Raw genomic sequence first — 23,823 nt, forward strand, 5'->3', positions numbered from 1 at the left:
AGTCTTTTTGGTAGGAAATAACAGATTTGCTCTGCAGTTAATTTCAGGGCACGGGGAAAAAGGTCTGTCTGTCCCGGGTATGTAGGTTCATGGAGGAATTGATGTTAAGGAATTTTACAAAAATATTTGACTCTCTACCTTTCTAGGCTGCAAAAGCCTTCCTTAGGGGCACTGTTCCTGAAATATTTACTGACTGTAAAGTGCATTGGCAGTGGGCAGAGTTAAATTAGACTGTCTCATCATGATCATTTGAAGCAATCTCAAGGAAATGCAATCCTGCTTTGAATGGCACAGGCAGATCCTTGTCTGCCTCATTTAATTGCTTTTACTACAGGATACTGATGCTCTAGATTGCAAATCCTTCAAGGCAAGGGCTGCCTCTTTGTTCTGGGTTCGCAGAAGACATCCTGCAGCAAAGGCCAGGGCTCTGGCCTGACTACAAACGTGGGGTTATTTTGAATTCTGTACTCAGAGAGTGCCAGGAGGGCTTGACAGTGGTGGCTGGAGAGTGTGAAGGTCACTGGGTCCTCGCTGGCACAGCCCTGATGGTTTTCACCAGCACAGCCCTGATGGTTTTCACCAGCACAGCCCCTGGTATTCACAGCACCCACATGGCTCTGAATAATGCACATTGTCTTCCACCCCTGCGATTGCTCTTCCTTGTGGTGGGGCAGCATTTATGGTACATGCAAATGTCATGCAAATGACTAGCTGGGGAGGGTGTGGAATAAATAATCTTAATTCCAATCTCCCACCTCCTCCTTTTATCAACCATCAGAATTTCTTCTCTGGAACATACCAAGCAAAAGGCCCCAAATGTGACATCTGGGGGCTGGCATCTCCAAAAGCTGTTACAGGGAAAGGAGAAGTGGAGAAGGTATTACGGAGAAGGGAAAGTTGGCTGGTTCAACGGGGACCCACCAAAATAATCCACACATCATCTGCAGTTTAACTGAAGACCCTTTGGTATATTGTGGCAGGGATTCGATTGATGGTGAGCCTCAAGTGGCCTCATTATAAACAAGACTTACTTAAAACAGACGAGGCAGAGGAAAGACAAGTGGCTGTTTAAGAGGTGTGACATAAAGCACCACTGGAGCTCACTTAAAAGCATTTCCTCTGCTCCCCTGTTCACTTATAGCCCTCTTAAAAGTGGAGGAGCTTTCTGCTTTCCTCTCTGCTCTTCTTAAAGACTCGGCCTGCCAAAATCACAGCCTGGTTGTGGGCAGCCAACCATGGGAGGGATGGTTCAATGCTGACATGCACCTCTGCCGTCATCTTCAGTATAAATTGCCTGCTCTCCCATCCCACCTTGACCTCACTCCTAATCTCTGGGCATGGCTGCCTTCCCTGCAGGGCTGGTGGTGGCCTCGGCTGGAGGGTAAGCAGTGTCACATCCCGTTCTGAGGCTCAGCTAGCTGCTGCTTGTCCCAAAATCTCCTCTGTAAGTGCCTCTCCACCGTGGGGACCGTGGTGTCCCCTCCCTGAGGGCTGGACCACCTTCTCGGGTGCCAGTAAACCACCTTCCCCTCACTCTCCATCCCCAAGACCAGGTCGGGCTGTGAGCCAGCCAAGCCTGTTCTTCAGGTATGGCTGTGTACCTCCCTCCGACCAGTATTTCTGCTCCAGATCAAATATATGTTGCTGGTAAATTAAACCCAGCCTGTCACAGTCTGTAATTTCCATTGCAACCGCAGCCATTGGCAGGAACCGCTGATGCATGCTGCATGCCCCATCCCCTTCGGTCCTTGTCCCCTGCTGTGCCACATCACCAGCCCTGGAGAATAACTGGGGTTTCCAGGGGGTGGGTTTGGCGTGCTGGTCTGCAGCCCCAGGGACTGGCTCTGGTAATGCACAGGGGGTTGTTTTCAATCCGCATTCCCAGAGCAATGTTTATACTTGCAAGTCTGAAACCCTCCAGGAGCCCCAGGGGCTTCGTGTTTGCTTCCGCAGAGACTTGTGCTGTCCTGGTGTGCAGCAAGTAAACTGGGGGTCACAGGGCTCCAGGAAGTTTGTTTTTAAGCTGTGCGAGGTTCCCAAGTAAATACAGGGATCACCTTTTGCTCCCTTCCTAATCCTGCTTGCAGCAGCACCACCGACAAAGCAGGAGACCCAGCACATCTTTGGCAAAACCCTCTAGGGCTGCTCACTTCCTGAGCTGTATGTAGGGCTCTGATCCTGATTTTGTTCCGTCCTCTCTCTTGCAGAGCCTCCCCAGGTCTTCCCAACACGATGTGTCTCTCTAAGCACGCGTCCATCCTCACATCTCCTTGATGGCTGGTGTCTGTGGTAGGATCTTCATCATTGCCATGTCTGAAAAGACCAGAAGTTCACTTGGATCACATCTCGCTCCCTTCCTCTGCTGAGCCAGGGTGTCCTGAGGTCCAGTCCCTTCTCCAGCTTCTAGTTTTATGCAACAACAGCAGATTTCCTAGGCTGGGAGGTGCATACAGACTTGCTATGAGCTTCCCTGTTATCGCTGGATCACATAAAGCCACCAAAGAGTTTGGAAGGCAGCTGAGTCTTCTGGATTCACACCTTTGGATCTGGGGAGATAACTTGTGCCCTAGCAGGAACCAGGTTCCTTGGGATGTCTGACCACACAGTTCCCATTTTGCCAGCTCCAAGATCACAGAATGGCAGGGGTTGGAAGTGACCTCTGGAGATCATCTAGTCCAACCTGCCTGCTAGGATAGGAAAAGGAGTTTCTTGGTCCATTGTTCCCTTGGCGTCAGGGCTGTCTCGCTCCAGACCATGGATGGTGCTTCAAGCAAGTCTGTATGAAATGAAATACTGGCTGCAAAAGTCCAAGTCTCAATCTAAAGTCACGGTTAGGGAAGCTGCTGGGAAAGAAACGCCTTCCTTTAAGAAGGATCTGCTGGTCCAGCAGGGATGTAGCAGGGACTCTGCATGCATAACACAGTGGGAAATCATCTTCCATGCTGGGCTGCAGTGTCTCTTCATCTAGTAACAAGCATTCCCAGTGGCCAGGAAGATCTTCCCAGTTGAGTCTCAGTTGGACTCGATGATCTTTATGGGTCCCTTCCAACTGAAGATATTCTATGATCCAGCTTTGGTGGGTACGCATTGCCTTTTAAAGCCCAGTGGGCAAATAATCATTGAGAAGAATAGGTTGGGGATAGCAGGGAGAAAAATGGGATGCTTCAGACCCTGCCAGATTGAAATCAGATGGTAAAGCAGAGCTGGTCTGGTCCTCGCCCCATGAAAGCATCAACCCAGTGCTTGGTAGAAAGAAGTAAGAAGGATGATGTGGGGAAAGAGAAGAGCTGTGGTCGTGTTGAAAAGCGGCTTTTGAAGGCTCTGCTGTTCTGCAAACAAGGTGAGCATCCCCTGGTAGCAAAGAGGGACCTGCCTCAGTTCCTGCATAGCTACACCGATGAAAGTTTGGTCTGTCCATGGGAAACAGGTCTGGTGGGCAGGTTTCAACTGATAGCCTGCTTTGGTTAAGGGGAGGTGGTGAGGTAGGGGATGAACTGGTGGTGTACATGGAGAGCTGTGGGCCTGATTCAGCTTTGCTGGTTCCCTCTCAGTTAGCAGCAGTGAGGTCTTCTCCTTCCAGCTGATGTCGTGGCCAGGGGAGCATGATTGCTGTAGGAGGAATTCATTTCAAAGGCTGAGAAAGAAATGTGGCCCCAGGAGCCATGTAAAATGAACCAAACCCTGTCAATATGTGATCTTTCTTGCCAGGCACTTAACATTGACCGTATCGCCCTAACAAAGCATGATGAGAAGAATTTGAAAGCAAACTCCCCTCCCTTTGTCAGCGCCACCGTAAATCACTTTCCTCCTGTGCACTCATCTGCAGGCCAAACCGTTCCTTGCCAAGACTTGTAACCTTGCGGGAACGAAAATGCAGGGAGAATCCTCAAAAAGAGGCAAGAGTCCTATTTTCTCGTGTGTGTCTCGTTTTGTTACTCCTGTTGCACAATCTGTTGTCTAAGGTCCATAATTGAATTTGTGTCCAAGTGCTGGAATTTCTCTTCCAGCGGGATAAAAGCTTGGAAGACGTCATAGTGCTCTCTGATGGTCCCATCTAGGTGGACAGAGCCTGCTCAGGAAAGAAGCTTTGCTTCTGCTGCAAGACAAAGTGCCTGTGCTGGCCGCAGGGAACCTTGTGGAGCTGCTGCAGCCTTTAGTAACTGAAACCACCACAACTGGGCTTTTAAATTCAGATTTGTCAGCTTTTATTGTATTATTTACTACAGCTAGATAAGCTGCCAAGGCTTGGGAAATGCTCCTTGCTTGGGAAAAATGTTCACTGGAAACTTTTTCATGGGAGAATGGACCAAGACGTTGCATGGTGTGGGTAAGCAAGGTGTGCAGCCCCACAGGGAGGTCCCCAGCGCTGTTAGTGGCCCCCAGCTGGATGGGAAGCAGGTGTTTTCTTGCCTTACCTATTGCAAGAGCTGGAGAATGTGAAATACAAGGGTAGCGTGGGTTTGCCAGCGGGATTTCTTCCTGCCCTCCAGCAAATCAGCCCCACTGGGACATCCGTCCATGTCCAAGGTCCTGCTGGAGGTGGCAAGACCTGGGGACCAGTGCTGCCTGGGGACCCAGGTCCTTTGGTTCGGAGCACATCAAAGGCTGTCCCAGCCTCTGTCCCTTCCTTGGCCAGCTGGGAAATGCGGTCGGTTCCTGCTAAGGACCCACATCCCCGTGGGGCAGTGACGTCCAGCCCTGGGGGTGTTTACCAGAAGCCCTGATTCCCTTTTGACTCACCACAGCCTTTTGCTTCCTCTTGTAGGGGTTATTAACTCCATTGGCACAGGGTTCCCAATCCCATCCATGGGATACAGCATCAGGGCAGGGGTGTTTCTGGCCGCTGCCCATCCTGCCCGCTCCCAGGCTTGTCAAGGGGCATCACACCTCTTCCCTGGGGCATTTCACTGCATGGAGACAATTTTGGATGGAAAAGCTGAAGTTAGTGGCCAAAACAGCTGCTGCGTGTAGAGGTGGTTGTTATAACAAAGTGAGCGTCACGGGTCACTGCAGAATAAACTGAAAAGTCGGGGCTGTTGGTGAGCAGGTCAGACATTGCCTGAAAAATGAGTTCAGCAGCACGTCAGGCTCATGGGGAGGATGGGAGATGAGCAGAGCCTCGTTGGCTTGCTTGAGCCTTTCTGTCAGCGAGGCTGAAACTCTCTGTCTCTTGCCATTGAGTGGTGAATAAAAGGGCTTGGCTAACTCTGATGGGACAAAAGGGTCTCTTCACATTGTGTCCTGACCCCACGTCTAGGAAATTTGGGGATGGGAGTAGAAAAAGAGAGATAGGAAAATACAATGCTTTTCTTGCCACCCACAGGTCAGTGATACCCAACTGTCCCTGCAAGCAGTGCTTCTGGGACAGGGTTAGGAAACTGGGAAGCTGACAACCAAAATTAGCACTTTTTATCTTAGCAATGCTAATTTTTCACACTGCTTTCAAGCCTGTGCCTGGTCAGACTTGTGCCAGACCCCAAAGGTCCTGACCTGGGGGTTCCTCTCGCAGGATGGCTTGGGCGAGGTGGGAGGAAAGGAGCGCCCAGAGAGCCTCTCCCATGGGTGCAATGCACCCTCTCGTGGCCAGTGGCCACAGCCGGTGCCTGGGTGGGTGTTGGTGGGTGCCCATTGAGTGGGATTTGTCTCCTTGGCACCATACTGGGGCGTTTGTAGACACCCACCACCCCTCCCATTGGGAAACCATTCAGGGAGCTGGGATTTGGTTTTTCCAGGTGCAGGGCACCCCAAGGCAGGCTCCACCATTTCCCACAGGATCCACCCACCTCTCTCCTCCACCCTACTTTATGCTGGGAAAAGCAATAATTTTGACAAAATACTTGAAGCTGGCTTCCCCTCAACCTGCCTTTTTTCCTCTTACACTTTTCCTCCCTGTGAGGAGCCAGCAAAATAAATCAGTGCTTTGCATAAACAAAGCCCCAGCGAGGTATTGGTAAAAAAATAGTGCTCAGGAATGTCACAAATGCAGTTTTCTCCACAAGAGAAAAGCAGGAAAAGTTTATTTTCTTCGTAGCCTCTTAACCCAGGGAGGGATTTCTCCGTCTGGCCACCCAGTTTCCCCCCTCCCACCACCCGGGAGCCAAATCTCAGTTGTCTGAAAGGTGCCTCCCTTTCCTCTCGCCCCTTCAGGGGGACTTGAATTAAAACCCCAGTTGCTTCCTTGCGGGAAGGCTGTGCTGCCAGTGCCTTGTCCAGCTGCATCCTGCAGCCCCGGATGTGAGCACAGGAGAGGGGTGCTAGGTGTCCCCCGCGGGTGGGCAAGCATTGTCCCACCGCCACGGTCCCCGTCCCCAAACTGGCCGGGGCTCGGCGAGCCCTCGCTCCCACCTGCTCCCTGCGCGCTGGCGTTCGCTTCCTGCGACTTTAAAGTTCCCTCGGCACACAAAGCAAAAGAGGGAGGAGAAAGGGTTTCATCATCACTCCCGAGAGCAGACTTATAAAAACTTTGCGCTCAAGCTGCCTGCCTCACTCACGGGCTTGGAGGGTTTTCGGCGCAGACCGTGCACGCTGTCAGCAGTAGGACAGGCCAGAGCAGGACCGGAGCCCACGTGCAGCCCAGCTCTTTGGGGCTCTCCGGGAAGCCCCCACAATGGGAGTCCACCCTGAAGCTGGCAAACCCCCAGCTGATGTCCCGAAAAGGTCCGGCACCTGCTCCCGGAGTATCTTCTGCAACATCAAGGTAAGGAGCTGTGCCTGGCAGGGATGCGCTGCTTCCCCGGCAGGGAGGGAGGGGGATGCTTGCACAAAGAATGACCCAAACCCATCCCATGGGTCCCCGCATCCCCAGTACAAACCGCTGGTAAAGTGAAGGGTGTTTGCTAAGATGCAGAATTTGAAAGTCAGCTCCCTGGGCAGTCCCGGATAACGCCGCTGAGGTCTGTCCCGCTCGGTGCACAGGAAGGGCTGGGAGCCTCGGTGGGTTTCAGAGTGGTACCCCCCACAGCATGTGGGTGTTGCTCCCCATGGAAGCAGCGTGGGCAGCTCTCCGTGGGTTGTGGAGCTTACCCACGGCATCCGGTACACAGTGTGCTGCTGCTTAGGGAATGATTAACCACATCCTGGTGCCAAAGGAAAACACTGCCTATAACAACACTGACTTGCTTTAAAAACCTTGGGGAGAACAGCATTTTGAGTGACAGGAGCAAAATCTCGGCGGGTTGAAGTGGGTTTTCTGGTGTTGGCTGCCCAGTTGCTCACTTGCCCCTATTAGCAAGGTGAGACCTGTCATCTTAAGCCGGTCCCTGCCTGAGCTTCAGGCTCCTGAGCTCACTGCCCACGTGAGGAAACACCAGCCACCCTGGCCACCTCCCGTGATTTAAACCCTGCTAACCATTGCGCTTTTACACCACTCCTCACCCTGTCTTTTTTTCCCCATACGGCACAGTTTGGCCCATTTTCGGATGGGTACCAAGGCTGCTGCACATGCTGGTTCCCATCCCTGGGACACCCGCCTGCCTTCACCAGGATTTCCCTGGGTGGGGGGGACTTTTGTGCCGCTCTTGGCAGCACCTCTACCTGTTGGCATCCAGAGCAGCTGAGTGCAGTTTTGGGGAACGGCAGCTCCCACCAGCCCCCCTCTGCCCACGGGCAGAGTGGCTCTCGGTGCAGGAGAGGGGCTGCCATGGTGGGGGGCAGCTGGCAGGACCCCCCTGTGCCGCATCTGCCAGTCCTGCCTGGGGCTGGGGTGTGACTTTCCGCCAGTGTTATTGAATATCAGCGTGTGTTTTTGGGCCGAGAGCAGCGCTGCAAGGAAGGGTTTGTCAGCACTTCCCAGCTAAGTGTGTTTTCGGGAACATGCAGCTGTGGGTAGGGCATCGCAGTCTGCCATGGGTTTGGGTTTTATTTTGCCACCCGTCTTTCCTCACCTTGCATGGAGGATGGTGCTCCTCCCTCTTATTGGGGGGGCTGTGCTTGCTTGGGGTTGGTTTCCGAGCAGGAAAGTTTCACCGAATCTCAGGGCCTCAGCATCTCTATTGGGGATGCTGTGGGGATGCTGTGGGACTGTTCCCAACAGGCTGCTCCTCTGAGCAGCACAGTGGGGCGAGCAGCAAAGCTTTGGGCTTGCTGGGGTCAACCAGTGATATGGTGGGGGTTCCCAGAGCTGGGGACATCATCTCAGATGATGCCTTCCAGTCCTACATACCTGAAGGTCCCCACTGCCTGGGCTGGGCTATTCCAGCAGGTGACTTGATGGCCCTTTTTGGCTGTGAGCTCCAGGAGGAAGAGTTTGAGATTACCCCGGGTAATTTAGGGCTTCTTCTGGGCTGCTCTGATGCCCCTCTGGAGGGGACTGGTGACCTGTCCCCTTCTCTGGAGGGGGTGCAAAACATGACCCTAACCCCCTCCAGGCTGCTTCAGTAATGACCATGGCTTTGGGGTGCGTAAAATCCCTCAAAACCAGAGCTCTTCTTGGAGCTAATGCTTACAGGGGAGGATGCAAAAATATCCTGGAACTGAAAAAAACAGTGCCAAAGTTGATGCCTTTTTCAGGATGTAAAACTTTAGGGTTAAGAGAAAAAAAAAAAAGCCCCAACTAATGTTAATCCATTTGTGCATCCCATAGGCAGCCGCGGGAGTGGGGCTGGGTGCTCAGCACCCCGCATGCCCCAGGGTGCTTGGTGAGGGGCTGTGTCCAGGACCTCCGAGGGGCATTTGGCCGAGGGCAGATGATGCGAGGGTTTTACTTTGCCGGCGGCAAGAGATCTGGGTGTGCCAGGAGGTGCCTGGTCAGCTGCCCGCACCCATCGCTGCTCAAATCACCCAGAGCCTGGTGCTGGCTCAAGTCTTAATTTCAAAATGGGCAATGAGCCTGGAGCTCCCCAGACCATCCTGGCACCCACCACTGAGCCTGTCTAGGGGCTCCTCGGGGGTGATTTCTGAGGGAGAGGTGATGCTGCAGCACCCGGTGTGGCAACCAAGTGTGAGAACATATGCAGAGTGACCCCCCCCGAGCAGGAGATGCCACCAGAGATCCCCACGTCCCGCCTGCCCTGGCCAGTGCAAATACAGCTGCACTAAGGGAAAACCAGCGTGTGGAAAGAAGCACTTTTGTTTTAAAAAAAAATCACCAGTTTTTCTGCTAAATCAAGAGGAAAAGCACAGCCCAATGCTGGCACTGTGGAAGCATGTTAAGGAGCCATTTGGGTTCTATCAAAACATGCTAGTTGGCATCAGATGGGTGATATATACCATCTGGGATGGTGGCGAGTCAGGACACCCATCCCTTGGAGAAAAATTCTTGCTTTTAAGAGCAGATGTATATAAATTGACAGACAATGATGTCCCCCACCCTTTCCTGACCTGTTCACTCTTCCTGTGCTGTGACATTTGTGTTAAAAATATATATACATTTAAAAAATAACTACTTCAAGGTGGGAAAGCAGTAGTCTGTGCACAGCTGTTAATCCTCTCAGCCCCCAAAAAATTAGTAGAAAAAGTGTCACAACTGAAATGCCAGGTTTGGGAAGTTGTTTTGTTGTGAATGGGTCATCAGAGGGCAAGGTGTACCGTAAGCATCTCAGTTTATATGGCTTTGTAGCTCTTGTTTGTATGAGAAGCCTTTGGTGCTGCAAATAACGTATTATATAAAGTTTTCATCTAGCATCTAATTGTGTGGGAAGCTGCTGGCATCATCCCATACAGCGAGAGAGATGCTATAAAGGGGTTTAAATTAATGAGACACAGTGTCCTCTTATAAGGGATGGCAGTTTCTAATCAGGACAGTGTTTCCAACACAACAAAATCCCCTAGTCGTAGCAGACTCCAAGTCCTAATCATGAAATTAATATTTATTCCCCTAAGGCTCACATGCCAAAATCATTTTCAGAGTGCCTTTCGCAGGGCTGAGGCCAAAAATAACAAATTATTTTTCCGTGCAAACCGCCTTTCTCCTCCATGTTCTCTGCGAAGGGGGCCACCATCTCCCTGCACCAGTCCCCATTGCTCTTGGGGTGGTTTTTGGCACTGGCCCCGTCACTGCTGATGTTTGGAGGTGGGAAGCATGATGGTGCTGGGGATGACCATCAGAGAGGGAAAGGTCCTGGTAGAAAGGAGTAGTTTCAATGGTTCTGCAGGGATCGGAAAAGCATGATGGGATGGTAGCTCTGGGGATGGATGCCATGGAGGTGATGCTGGGGATGCAGGAGCACCGGTGCAGAGGAAGGCACTTGGGGAGGTGATGCCCCGTGGATTTGGCTGCTGGCTCATACCTGTGCTCTGACACATTTACAGCTGATCTTTGAACCCTGCGGGAACTTGATTGGTGACAGTTCCTTGTTGCTGCTGTGGAAGTTTTTGCGGGGTATATATGGGTATTAATGACAATGACGCCAGACGGCACCTAGGCTCCGTTGCACTGATATTTCAGGGCACCACCTAGCTCAGCTGACAGTGTGTTTGCTGTCTGCACCGTATCTGCAGGTGGTAGATGCCCCATCCCTGGAAACATTCAAGGTCAAGTTGGACAGAGCTCTGAGCAATCTTATCCAGTTGAAGATGTCCCTGCCCATGGCAGGGGGGTTGGACACGATGGCCTTTAAAAGTTCCTTCCTACTCAAACTATTCAATGATTCTATGATCTCGTAGCTGGAATAAACCCAGCCACTATGCTTATGTTTTTGAGTGCCCTCTTAGATATGGCAAGGTTGCTTGAACCCTTCTAGAAGTTGGCCATTTGTCTTGAATCAGCCTGAGGACAGAAAGCCAAATGAAAAAGGTCTTCAGTCCTTGGGGCTGGGAGGTTGCTGCTGAGCACGGTCCCCTACGAGAAGCCTAGAGCATTCTGGTAATCCCACAGCAGTGGTGGAGGTAGGTGATGAGCAAGGACAGCCCCCTACTTTGAAGTTCACCAGAGATTCCAGATTGTGCTGACTGGCACTAGGAGGTTTTAGTTGCTCTGCTTGGCAAATGCAGGATGAAGCCAACTGTTAGGTGGATGCCAGCGCCCGGTGGCACTGGGGACACCAAGGACCTTAATGCCTAAAGGAAAAAAAACAGGTTTGAAAGGTGGAGAAGAAGTGGGTGATTGGTCTTTTTGATACCCAAGCATGGCCATGGACCCTATCAGTGTCCCCAGGTCCAGAGTCCTAACTACTGTCTCCAGTCATCATGTCCACGCCCACCTTGCCCTTCCAGGCACCCACTGAAAAAGGATTATTTCAAAGGTGTCATCTCTGTAGTGCCTCAAATGTTTTGACTTCTTCACCTTTATTGTCTCTTTCATGGGCTTGTGCTATTTTCATTGATAGCTAATTCCTTGATCTGGATCCCCAGAAACAGGACAAGGAGGAGATCTTTATAAATAACTTGTTAGTTATCTGAGTTGGACTGGTTTCAGCTGGAAGCTGGTTAGCTGGAGAGCGCAGGGGAGCAGCGGGAAATGGTTGGGAGGCTTTTACCCTGCAGACCGCTTGGCATGGAAAAGGAAGCAGGAGGATAACAGGGAGTTACTGTCACTTTATCTCTTGTCTTCCTCTCCTTGGAGTGAGAGGTGGGGGAGAGCATCTGTCATCTTGTCATTGGCCAACCTGGCCCAAACCATGACGCCTAAATAATGGCTACAGTAAGCATACAGTTAACTTACATAACTAAGAAATAATTTTTAAGGTGTTAAAGTAACTGTTCTATAAATTAATGATTGAGTTACTCTCACAGGGAGTGGGAGGGGAGATTTAAAAGCCTTAGGGGCAGATCTAAATGGGGTGCTATATTGGGACAGTGAGAGGGGTGATGTAGAAGAGTGTAGGAGAGGGGACAGCAAGGTCAGGAGGAGACGATGGGCTCTCAGGGTGTGATAAGGCTTTAAAGCATCCCAGGGGGAAGATGTTGGGCGGGAATGCAGGGTGTGATGGCCAGGAGTGGGGAGCTTTTCTCCTCCCTGGGGAGGCTGGGTGCCTTCTGCAGAAGAAACAGGAGGCTTGCCTTGGTGTCTGAGATCCCAACAGCATCAGGGCAAGTTTTATGTCCCTTCCTTTAAAGGAACTAAAGGAATTTGCTGAGGAGTATATTTCAGAAGCCTGGAGATGTAAAAGTTGTGCTCTCATATCCTGTTGGAAAAGAATGAATTGCTTTATTTAGCCGTTAGCAAGAACAGGAGATTCATCAGGTCACTGATCTGAAGACAGCATGGCTGTAGGTTTGGAGAGGGAAGCACCAAGAGGAGAAGGTCATTGTTAATAAGGGCCATTGATTTAAGCAAGAAAATCAAAGAATATTCCAATGCTGGACACTGTGCAAGGAGAGATGGTGAGTTGGATGAGTGTTTGTAGCGAAGAAGCAAGCAGGGTCCTCAAGGAGAAGTGGGGTGGCATGGGTAGAAGGACCTGCTGTGACTGGGGTCTTCCAGCATTCGTGGTGATGGTACTGGCATCAGAAAGCAAAGGTTGGGTTAGGATGGATCTCACACTGTGTTTATGTCTGGTTTTGCTGGGATCAGAAGATCCACCTGGCCTTCACCAGCAACACCAGCAGCAGGATAAGGAAAAAGATGGGGAAAAGCCAGAGGGTAAATTAGGTTGGAAAGTTTAGTGGGATCAAGGTCTAGGAGACACGAACAAGATAACTTTATGAGGGGCGAGGTGGTTCAGTACCCAAACACAACCAAGGAGTGGTCAGCATAGATAAGATTATCATGAGCAGAATGGGAGAGGAGTGTCGTTGATAGGGAGCCGGAGGCATGGCCAGGGCTGTGGGCGGGCGAGAGGAGTGTTTACTTTCGCTTGTGGGTCAGGGAAAATGAAGCCAAGCTGAAGCTACCTTCAGGGAAATCAGGCACTGTGAAGAAAAGAGACCTTCAGGAAAAAAGGAGGAGCAAAGACCCAAGCACACAACCTACCTGTGTGCTCGGTCTGGTTGCGGGAAGAAAGAGGGCTGCCTAACGATGTGCAGTGTATTTTGCAAGCCAAGGTGTTTTCTCAGCATCAGCTTGGGAAGCAGCAAACCCTCACACCTCGGACACCGGGGGTCTGGTCTCAGCGATCCTCCGCAGCCAAAAACCTCCTTTCCCTCTGACATCTGCAACACGCACCTGCATGTTAAGGCAGGGACATGTTTTTATGTCCCCTGGGGCACTCCCTCGGCAGCAGCTGAGCAAAGCAGGGCTTGCACAGACCTTGCAAGGGCATCGGGACACCGTGCCGGGAAACCCCATGTGTACCTTCGTTGCAAAAAGAGCAAACATTGTCTTTGCACTTGACAATTGGGGGTTGTAAAGCGTGGATCACTTCCAGTAGGCAGTCATCGTTGCAACTAACAACCTGGGCAGCGGTGTGCTTCAGACAATCCTTAATAATTTTTTTTTTATTTTTTTTTTTTTATTATTAGGGGAGTTTTTTTGTAATAGAAATAAAATTTAGGAGCCAACTTCTGCCATTGGACCACGCTCCAGGCTCAGAGGTTTTGTGCTAATGGACCTGTGCTATGGCAGGGTATTTGGTTCCTTCTGTGGAAAATGTTGCGCTTTTTTTTTTTTTTTTCTTTTTCATGGTACTTTTTGATCTATAAATCTAGGCAGCTGCACGTAGGAAAGAGATGCCAAGGAGAGACATGTTTCCCCACGCATGTCCGTATACTTTTCATTTCCAACTGAGGCATTTCTTTGGGACTGAGTGATCTCAGCCATCCTAGTGGAGGAGGATCTCTTAGTGTAGTGAGTGTTGATCGTATACAAGCTCTAAAATAAACAACCTGACTATTATAATTTTGAGGATATTCTTATTACTTCCTAAAGTTCCCCCCTCACTTTTTTTTAATCCTCTTGGAAGCTCAGGAGAGTAAAGTGGAGAAGCTTTCAGAAGTGAGCAGGTTGGGGTCTCCTGCTTTGGGCCATGACTTTCCACTAAGCTCAAACGATTTTGCTTTGGCCCTCCAGAGCCCAAAATGCAGCTCTCATAGTACTATGTGGAGAGAAGAGCTGACAGAGCATCCTCACTCCTAGTCCTTTCCAAACATTTACTCCAGCCAGATTCATTTTGCGCCTTCCTGCTCTTGGCCACATCCTCCCTTGGTGTCATCAGTCAGCTGGGAGCAGTTTGGGAGGTTCTGTGGGCATCTCCACTCCCCAGGCAGATCTTGCATCCATTTAATGGCTCTTTCCATGCACGCTGCTAGCGGCACTGCCGCAGGAAGGCTGTTGGGCATGGAGGTGAGCGTGGACGTGAGAGCCAGAGCAGGCTCTCTCCTCACTGGGTGAGCTGCACCATCACGATTCCCACCTTCTCAACCTCCAAGCAGGGCTGCCAAGCTGAAGACACTGAAAAAAGAGGCGAGGGATGACTTTGGACATGAGTGCCACTATCACAGCATGAAGCTGTGGAAGCAGAGCAGAGAATTAACCCTGAACGCACTTCTCCAGGTGGCAGAGAGAAAGCGGCAGTGGCTGTGCCACATGGAGCAGCATCTTCCCAAACCCCCAGTCGCTGCAGAGCGGAGACAGGCTCCCACCTGGAAGAGCCCCCTGGATCCTGGAGGGTCCATAGAGGCAGTTCACTCCTTTGAAATAATAAGAAATCTGAATTTTGTTACCTACCCATGTCCAACACTGCAGGCTGGGGTTATCAAGTACTTCATGTTTGTTTTTTTTCTTATTTAACCCAACTTGCCAAGCATTTTATTGGCTGCCTGGGGATGCTCCCCTACCCTGCCTCCCAAAAATACTTCTTGCAAAACAGTCCACCTTTCATAGTAGGCTTTTCTAAAGTCCAGTCTCTGTGTACCTTCAGGCAGCTGTTTGTTAAGGTCAGTGACAGTGTTGACAGTGCATTATCTTACATAAGCAATATGGAAAGAGAGAGCTGTGAGATAAGGGAATACAGCTTAGTGGACCAGTACGTGACAGGGGCAGTGCAAGCACCTACCAGTGCTTCTTGCAGTGCTGCCTGCTCCCAGCCCCGGGAGCAGCAACCTCCTTCTCACCCCAAGAGCACCCACCTCAAGGACAGATTTATCTCATCCTTGGCTGCTTTATGGGTTCAGCAGGAGGCTGGGAGATCCTCTCTCTCCTCCCAGAGCCTTATTTTATTCCCTGCGAGCTTCAGGGAAATGGGAAAAGGTGCAAATGGGTCTTCTGAGGTGGCTGCAGGGGCTCAAATGCCGTCTTGGACATCTTCCAGGAGTGCACCAGCTGTGGCCATACCTGGCATCCCATGGGGACGTTTTGGTGCCAGTATAGGATTTCAGCCTTGCTGCTGCATCCTCATGCCTGGGGGCTGCCTGGAGACCAGCCTGCCCCATCCCTCAGCCCCACCAGCCCACCAGGTCAAGTATTTGTTGAATACATCTCCTCTAAAGGAGGTTTGGCTTAGGATTGCCCAAATCCTATCGCCAGTCTTTTTTCAGTGGTTCCCAGGGATAGGACAAGAGGAAATGGGCACAAACTTGAATATAAGAAGCTCCATCTAAACATGAGGAAGAACTTCTTTACTTTGAGGGTGGCAGAGCCCTGGAATAGGCTGCCCAGAGAGGTGGTGGAGTCTCCATCTCTGGAGACATTCAAACCCGCCTGGACACGTTCCTGTGGGACCTGCTCTGGGTGGACCTGCTCAGGCAGGGGGTTTTACTAGATGGTCTCCAGAGGCCCCTTCCAACCCCATATCGTTCTGTGATTCTGTGAATAGCTGCCAGCTCTCTGCTTTGCACCTGAGAAGTGTTGTCCAGACCATGGAGGGACCAGTCCCCTCTCTTCCCAGCAGCAGGTTGGGCTTCTCTTCCCTAGGAAAAAGCATTGCCCTGGGAGGTGCTAGTGAACTTGGGGGGACGGACAGACCAGCGTGCCTGTGAGGGACCTTCCCCCAGCCGTTTGCTCCCCTTTTAAACAAAATGCTTCTTGGAAAGGAGTTGAGTGTCTTGCATAAACAGCGTGGAGTCAGGATCGCTCAGGCACTCTGAAGGAAACGTGGGGATGACTAAGAGGGGAGTTTGTGTGTGTGCGGGTGTGTGTGGGTGCATGCCTTTAGCCTCTCTGCGCTGCTCCCTGGCTGCCTGCGACTGCTGCTTGCCTGCAGCTCCAAAAATACACCCGGCTCTGATGGGAGCATCTGCTCTGGAGGGTCAGCACTTCCCAGTTGTGGGAGCGTCCCCGACTCCTTAACCTCCCACCATGCCTTCAGCGCCGTCGTGTTGGCTCTGCATCAGCAAAACCTCCCTTCAGATGAGCTTGAATCTTCTTTAAAAGCCCCTTCTTGGTTAAGTGTTATGGAAGATGGATGATAGCACCTCCATCCCCTCCTGGGGTTGCTCGGCAGGTGCGTGGGGCCAGTGTTGCTCATCTGGTGCCCTCTTCAGCTGGAAGGGACCAGCTCAGTGCTGGTTTCCATGGACCAGCAGGTTGTGGGTGGTCAGCATGAACATGTGGGGATGGGGACGCATGGGGAGAGGAACAGGGTTGGGAGAGACCCATGAGGACCTGCGAGGGGACACAGGAGAGTGGTTCCCTTCATCTCCACCAGCCTCAGAGGTCTGCTCTTCCCAGCCGGAGCATCCCTGCCAGTGCCAAGGTCAGGTGGTGCAGGGGGTCCTTTTGGGGAGCCCTCCAAGTAAGCCCCTCTGCCAGCTCTTTGCACTCAGAGCCTTCAATTTTTGGGCCATTATTATTTTAATTAGAATTGAGTCTACTGACTGCAGGGGAAGTCTTAATTCAGGTGCATCTCTCACCTTCAGACAGTCAAAGTGTGTCTGGAAAAGCCGAGCTCCAGCTGCACAAGTCCTGGAGCGAAGGCTGTTTTGCTTTCCTCTGACTGTTTTGGGTGGCAGCTTCTTCCCAAGCAAAACAAAAAAAAATAATCTCTGTCCTTCCCCTCCCAGCCTCTGGGCTCTCCACATCCAAGGGCTGAGGCTGCTGTGTGCTCTCAGTGCCAGCAGCAGCGCGGGGTGGGATCAGGTCCCCTGGAGCATCCCTCCTGCTCTTCTGCCTCTCCTGCCATCCCTGCTCACAGGAGACAGGTTAGAAGGTCTCATGGGCAGTGGGGGGAGCAATCACACCCCAAAGGCTTTCTCTCCCCCTGTCGGTGCTCTCCAGCTGCATTTCTTCTGCCTTGCCTTCCCTCACGGCAGGCAGTCCCAGCTTGTTCCTGGGCACCTCGGGATCCACAGCCCTTTTTTGTCTGTCCCCAGGTGATCACCAATGCATCAACCTGTCTCAAGCCAGCTCTGCCTTTTCCTGCCTGCCCTCTCTGACCGCCACGTGTCCCTGTCATCTCCTGCTCTCCATCCTCTCGTGAAGCACAGCCAGTACTGGTTCCCCATGGTCCTTCCGTGCCTCTACCTTCTCCTCACCCCCAGCCAAGCCCAGCATTTTGGGGACTCGGGCTGCCTTTCCTCCTCGTCTTCCCTCCCCGCCAGCATCCTCTCTCTCCCCAACACTTCTCATCTCCCCGTCTGCCCTGGGATTAGGCTGACATTTTTGTGCTAAATTCAGCCTCAGTGATCCACCCTCTTCCCTCCCTGTTGGTAAACAGCTTTGCTTCTCCGACTAACGCCTCGCACCGGGAGAGCTCTCCCTCCAGCTGCTCCGCATCTCAGGCGGTCCCGGCCCTCCACTGTTTAGCCAGCGTTTCCTTATGTGAATGACTTCAGTAGGGTCTGGCCAGAGCTGCAGGAGCAAAAATTAATGTTCTCTGGCAACCAGATCCCCTCTCCATTTCTCATCCTCGCGGGAGCCACCTCTCTGCTCCCACGGCTGGACTAATTACATGGTGAATCCCAGGTCAGGATTGGGGAAGGTGGTGGATCCAGCTTTCACCCGCAGGACCATGTGCTGGGATGGGTTTTTGAACGTAGGAGTTGATAGCTGGAGGGTGCAGAGGTCATTCTGCTTCAAGACTTTGCTTTCAGATGTTTCACTTCCACTTTGTCCCTGTCTGGGAGGGTTTCCTTTTCCCACGTTACACCCCATGTCGCTGCTCTGCAGCTTTTGTTCAGGGCAAAGTCCCAGCCTGGGACTTAGTCCTCTCCTGCTTGGCTACCAAAGTGGCAGATGCCTGCCTGATGCTAGCCTGTCTGCTGACACCCCTCCAAGGTGTGGCTGGGGAGTTCGTGCTGGAAGCTTGTCCCTGTGACCCTTCTTCCTTCTTTTTTGGTGTTTGCCTTTCTCCTTCTACTTTTCTGTTGTCTCCAGGTTGTTCCCAGCCTGCCAGGACTCCGTTTTCTCCTTCATCTTCAACCTCTTCTCTCCCACTCTCTCTTCAGCATCTCTCCCATCTCCTATGCTTTTAGACACCCAGCTGTCTCTTCTGGCTGGTACTATCCTCCCTCACAGGAGAAGCTTCCCAAGGAGCTTCCCATCTTCTCCTACCCAAATTCTCTTGCAATTGCTGGAGCTGATTCCACATCCTCCTCTGCTCCCCAAAAAGAAGCCACTCCACCCACCTATGGCATTTGCATCCTCTGTGTCGGGTGGACAATTTAGTTCTTTTTTCTGATGAGCTTTTTTTTTTTTTTTCACACAATGGGTCAGGGCTTCTGGATGCTACCACCATTTCAAATAAATACTAATAACGAGTATTGCTGCTTTGCTAGCCAGGGACATAAGGAATTTGTCAGCTCTGCAATACCTTTGATTCCCCATTCATCATCTCGGACTTCCCGCCGTTATCTTTGTGGGACACGCTTCCGGTATCCAGCAAATATTTGATTTCCTGTGAATTTAAATAAAAAGACCTTTTCCCTTCCCTTTTTTTTTTTTTTTTAAAATTATTTTAAAATACTTTTGGCACCGTGTGCATGTATTCCATTCCAAGAAAAATAAAGGAGAACTGTTCTGACTAAATATAGATCAAAAGACACTTGTGAGCTGCCTCTTGCATCCCCGGCTGAGAGCGCTTTCCTCTCCCAGGCCACCCGGGCTCTTTCGACCATGCTTCTGCCCTGCCCCGTAAACTCCCTGTATTCCCTCCTCTGCTCCAGGCAAGCTCTGCCTCCGTTCGCCTTGGTTTCTGGCTCGGCTCACAGCCTGGCTCAAGGGAAAGACGCTGTTTTTAGAATACTACAGAGGTCTTCCAGTAGTGAGACTGCATTGTGCATATTTCATCCTTTCCCTCTGGGGCTTTTAAAGCCCTTTTTCACCTTTTTTCTTGCAATACCCCTTGGAGCAGGTTCTGCTAATTGGCTTTACCGCTGAGTGAATCCAAGGGGCCAACTGGAAATACTGGATCTCAGGTAGTCTAAAGCAGCACGGCTCCCTTTCAGCAGCAGGGTTGGCTCTAACATGGTCTCAGGAGCACCCATCGAGTGCGTGTAAAGTCAGACCTCTCTCATTTACCATCGTACAGCTCCTGGTGCAACAGGTCCTCATCAATTTGGAGGGTTGCTCTTGAGGGTTGCACAAGGGTCACTGCAGTGCAAATACCAATGAATATTAATAACAGTAAAGCAGAGGAAAGATAAAACCAGAGCTCCTTGTCCTCTCTTCTGACCACAGCATCACTCATTTTGCAAAGCTAAGTTAATCAGGGATCCAGGACTGAGCCCTTCAGTAGACCTGTTGCATGTCAGATGTGCAGTCATGTTGGCCCGCTTGAGTCCATGTGCGTGTGACTCTCAAATCCCTCTCACAGGGCATGGTCTCCAGCGGTTACACATGACAGGCCACTAACTGGGTACTAACTGGAATGACACTTTTTTTTGCCTGCAGGTGTTTGTGCTGTGCCACGGGCTTCTCCAGCTCTCCCAGCTCCTCTACAGCGCCAACTTCAAGAGCAGCCTCACCACCATTGAGAAGCGCTTTGGGCTCTCCAGTCTCTCTTCGGGTTTCATCTCCAGCTTGCATGAGGTAACTGGGTGAAACACTTGTGTGGAGACCCCAAGGGGTGGCCAGAACACGGGGGACCTTCCCAGAATAGGGTGTCAGGGTTTTTCACACCTAGTGCTTCCTTGGCCATGCCTGCATGTGCTGGATGAAGTAGCTGTTGCTGTGCGTTTGGACACGTCTTCACACTTCTGCTGTAGCACATGCCTGGAGGTTGAACATAGGGTTATGTGGTAAGGACGTGGCCTTGGAGGACAGCAGCAGAAAGCAGGTTGCTTCAGAGGAGACGACTCCACACTGTGATGCCATACACCTCCAGCAGAGACATGACTGGGAGGTGGAAAACATGCAAAGTAATTCTTCTCCATTGATCGCAATTCTTACAGCTTTTGTGAAGAACAACACTACGAGTAGTATCCACACAACCACAAGTCTGTGAGCAATTTCCAGTAAAAGTATCTGTTTTCATAGGTTTCTCATTGGCTCGTTGACCCTGGCCTGAGTCATTCCAAGCTTTCTCTAAAAGGAGACCCTGGCCAGCAGTCTCTCCAAGATCTAGCCCTTTTCTTCAGTGCTCCCATCTCCTGATGGCCCTGTGGCAAAGGACTGACTTTCACTGGCATATTGCTGAGCTGGCTGAGGATTTCCTAGTTCTAATTAGGAAATCTAATCATTTTCTAATCACTTACTCCTCTGCAATAAGTTTTCTAGTTCACATCATCATGAATTGTATCCTTTCTGGTAGCTCTTCAAGGCCAACTAGGCTTTTCAGCCTCCTGGCAGAGACTTTCTTTTTATGGCACAAAGAAGTGCTTGGTGGCAGCCCACCTTGCATAGACCTGGTCTTCTCCCATGGCATCCTCCACCAGGAGACTGGGCACTAGGAATTCTCCTGGGTCCTTGGAGAAATAGATGCCCAGGTCTTACCTCAATGAGCACCTACATGGAATCACAGAATGGTTTAGGTTGGAAGGGACATTAAAGATCAACTAGTTCCAACACCCTGCCATGGGCAGGGACACCTCCCACTAGACCAGGTTGCTTAAAGCCCCATCCAGCCTGGCCTTGAACATCTGGTTCAAAGCCTGTTGAGACTTTCCTCTGATTGTGATGAGGTCCAAGACATGCAAAGAAAGAGACCCAGCGTGGACAGTTGTAACATTGGTAATGATGAACTGGCATAATTAAGCCCTGCAGAGTTATCTCAAAGCTATAACCCATGTGCTCCTTATCCACTAGAGAACTTAGTTATGAGAATTAATGCCTGGAAAAGTAATACCAAAGCAAACATCACATAGGGCAGTCTGTTACTGCAGGAGTATAAAGGGAAAAGGATTGGAATCGGACGTGCTGCGCTGTTAAAGAATAACAGCTTGCAGACAACAGATAAATCTTTATTTCTCTGCTTTATGAGAGAGATTTCTGTGCTTTACTTCAGCTCTGTGTGAGCTCCTCTGACTGTTGAGGACCACAATCTTTTTGCATTGATGGCTGCAGCAATTCCAAGAACAATAAACCACAAAGAGACAAACAAGGGAGCCCATGCAGACATAAATAAAAAGTATTCTTAGCCATACATGCCAAGCTTAAAATAATGTTTAGCTTCTCCCAAGCTGACAAAGCCCATGTAGTGGTAATTTTATGGTGTTCATCTACTTGCCTGAGTAAGCTTCATGTTTTCATATTTTGTCAGCTGATCATATCTGCAGTTGCAAATGTCCAGAGTCACAAACATTTGCAATAAGCTGGACTTTGCAGCTGGGCTTGTGTCTGTTTGGAGTCATGGGAATGGAGGCAATTCTTTTATGCTGTTAGGAGGAATTATTAGTTTATGTTACATCCCATGGGGTGGGGGGTGGGTGTGTGTGCTGAAAAAAGCCCCAGCTGGTTGACAGGGAGGTTGTGAAGTTGTCCGTGAGAGCAAGGGATGCATACAGGGGACAGAAACCAAGGAGTTGGCCCGCTGGCTTTTGATGAGAAAGGAGCACTGACTTGCTGTGAATACGCAGGGTGAAGGGCTGTCCCAGGAGCTGATCTTGTGGGGGTCAAACACCACCTGGAAAGAGACCTCTCCACCCACCCCAACACAGTCATAGGAGACCCGTTATGGGGTTTTGACTTCCTCTGAGATGTCTTCTAATGTTCTCCCTGTTTCGCTGTGCCCTTTCCAGATCGGCAATGTGGCCCTCATCATCTTCGTCAGCTACTTCGGCAGCCGAGTTCACCGCCCGCGGGTGATCGGCGTGGGGGGGCTGCTGCTGGCGCTGGGAGCGTTCCTGGTTACCCTGCCCCACTTCCTATCAGACCCCTACCAATACACCACGCTTAGCAATGGTAAGTGCCTCCACCCTCTTTGCCATGAGCTGTCCCAGCACAAATCCGCCTCTGGTTGCTCTGGGCTGGGTTTACCGGTCTCTACCCAAAAAGAGGGGTTGTGTCCAGCACACACAATTTAAACACAACGTTTGGAGGGAAGGACTTAAGGCAGAGAAATTCTATTTTAAGCCTGAGTTCCCTATAGCTGTGCAACCCCTTCTGAGTGCAATAATTCCATGTGGGATCCCTTCTGCCTCTTCCAGACGTGTTGTTCCAGCTGTGGTTTCAGGTGCCAGCGCTGTGGTCACGATGAAGTACCTAAATTCCCCATAGATGCTCCTGAAGGTCTCCGGAGGGAGCAGTCTGTGTTTCAAGTTCAGCAGCTAGGATGTCATCTCCAGGCTGCCAAGATACCTCATCGGTGCCCAAGGAGGTTGCTGTAGGGCTGAGACCCTGAGAACACCATCATCCCACACAGACATGCCACCCCAGGGATCTTTGTAAGGAGGCTCCACAGGCAGTGAGAGAGCATAACCTTCCACATGGATGCGATAAAAAAGACTTGAAAACTAATTGTTTAACTATCTTAATATGTTCTTTTAAATATGCTTCTCTCCTGTCTGTGCCCATCCATTGCTCTTCAGATCTCTAAGCACACCATGTCCCTGTTTTCTGCATGGGTAGTGTGTGTCCCTCCAACCTGCCCCTGAGCACCCAGCTGCATCTCTGCCTAGTGATGACAGCATTGTTATCAACGATGACATGTCATTTAGCTAGCCAAAAAGTCTTCCAGGGAGAGAGTGTTGAAACCAGCTGTGAGCAGAGAGAGCTGCTGATGGGGTAGCAGACCTGGGGCAGAAGCCCTGGGATGCAGGAGATGCCGGTTCTGCCACTGATGCCCCAAGTGATGGTGGACAAATCACTTCACTTCTGGCTAATCTGGGTCATTGGTGCATTTCCTGAGCTCAAAAGCCCTGCAGGACCTTGCTACTGAGCCTTTGTGATTCTCTGAATGCTGAGCTGGGTTCATATCAGAACAATTCTTGCCGTATCAGTCTTGTTTGGATGGATGGCCTTTATCTGCTGAAGAAGTTTGCAGCTATGGCGCTGTAGGTCAGTGCCACAAGCTCAGGGGACAAAGCAGTTCATCTGGCTGATAAAGAAAAGGGCCTACAAGAAAGATGGAGGGGGCCTTTTTACAAGGGCTTGTAGTGATAGGATGAGGGGTAATGGCTTCAAACTGGAAGAGGGGAGATTGAGATGAGATCTCAGGAAGAAATTCTTTGCTGTGAGGGTGGTAAGACCCTGGCCCAGGTTGCCCAGAGAAGCTGTGGCTGCCCCATCCCTGGAGGGGTTCGAGGCCAGGTTGGAGGGGGCTTGGAGCAACCTGGTCTGGTGGGAGGTGTCCCTGCCCAGGGCAGGGGGGTTGGAACTGGATGATCTTTAAGGTCCCTTCCAACCCAAACCATTCCAAGATTCTATGAGTCTATAAAGAAGACTTGAAAGTGCATTCTCGCTGTGTGTGTATGCCTTGTTGCACCATCTAGGCTTTGACCTTCCTCCTGGTTTTTGTGTGTGACAAGAGACGTTGCTCTTGGTGGTCTCACCGCAGGCAGCAGAGAGCTGTGGCAGTGCTGGGGAGAAAAGCAAATGCTGGGAGCCCAGGCTGAACACAAATGCCACTGGTGGTTCACCTATAGCCCAAAGCGTTTTGGGAAGCGAAGTAGCATTGTCTTTCCTGGAGTCACAGG

At 51.0% G+C, this 23,823-nt stretch overlaps 1 protein-coding gene across 1 annotated transcript in view; it reads left to right on the forward strand.

The window, feature by feature from the left end:
• The first annotated feature begins 6,607 nt into the window (after positions 1-6,607).
• The window catches only part of SLCO2A1 (solute carrier organic anion transporter family member 2A1), a 30,327-nt gene continuing 13,111 nt past the window's right edge, over positions 6,608-23,823 (forward strand). The window contains exons 1-3 of the mRNA XM_074153515.1: positions 6,608-6,697; positions 19,643-19,780; positions 21,928-22,090. Coding sequence (XP_074009616.1) covers positions 6,608-6,697; positions 19,643-19,780; positions 21,928-22,090 — 391 coding nt within the window. The remainder of the gene's footprint in view (positions 6,698-19,642; positions 19,781-21,927; positions 22,091-23,823) is intronic.

Source organism: Numenius arquata, chromosome 9 (genome assembly GCF_964106895.1).
Source record: "Numenius arquata chromosome 9, bNumArq3.hap1.1, whole genome shotgun sequence".
Classification (NCBI taxonomy): Eukaryota; Metazoa; Chordata; class Aves; order Charadriiformes; family Scolopacidae; genus Numenius; species Numenius arquata.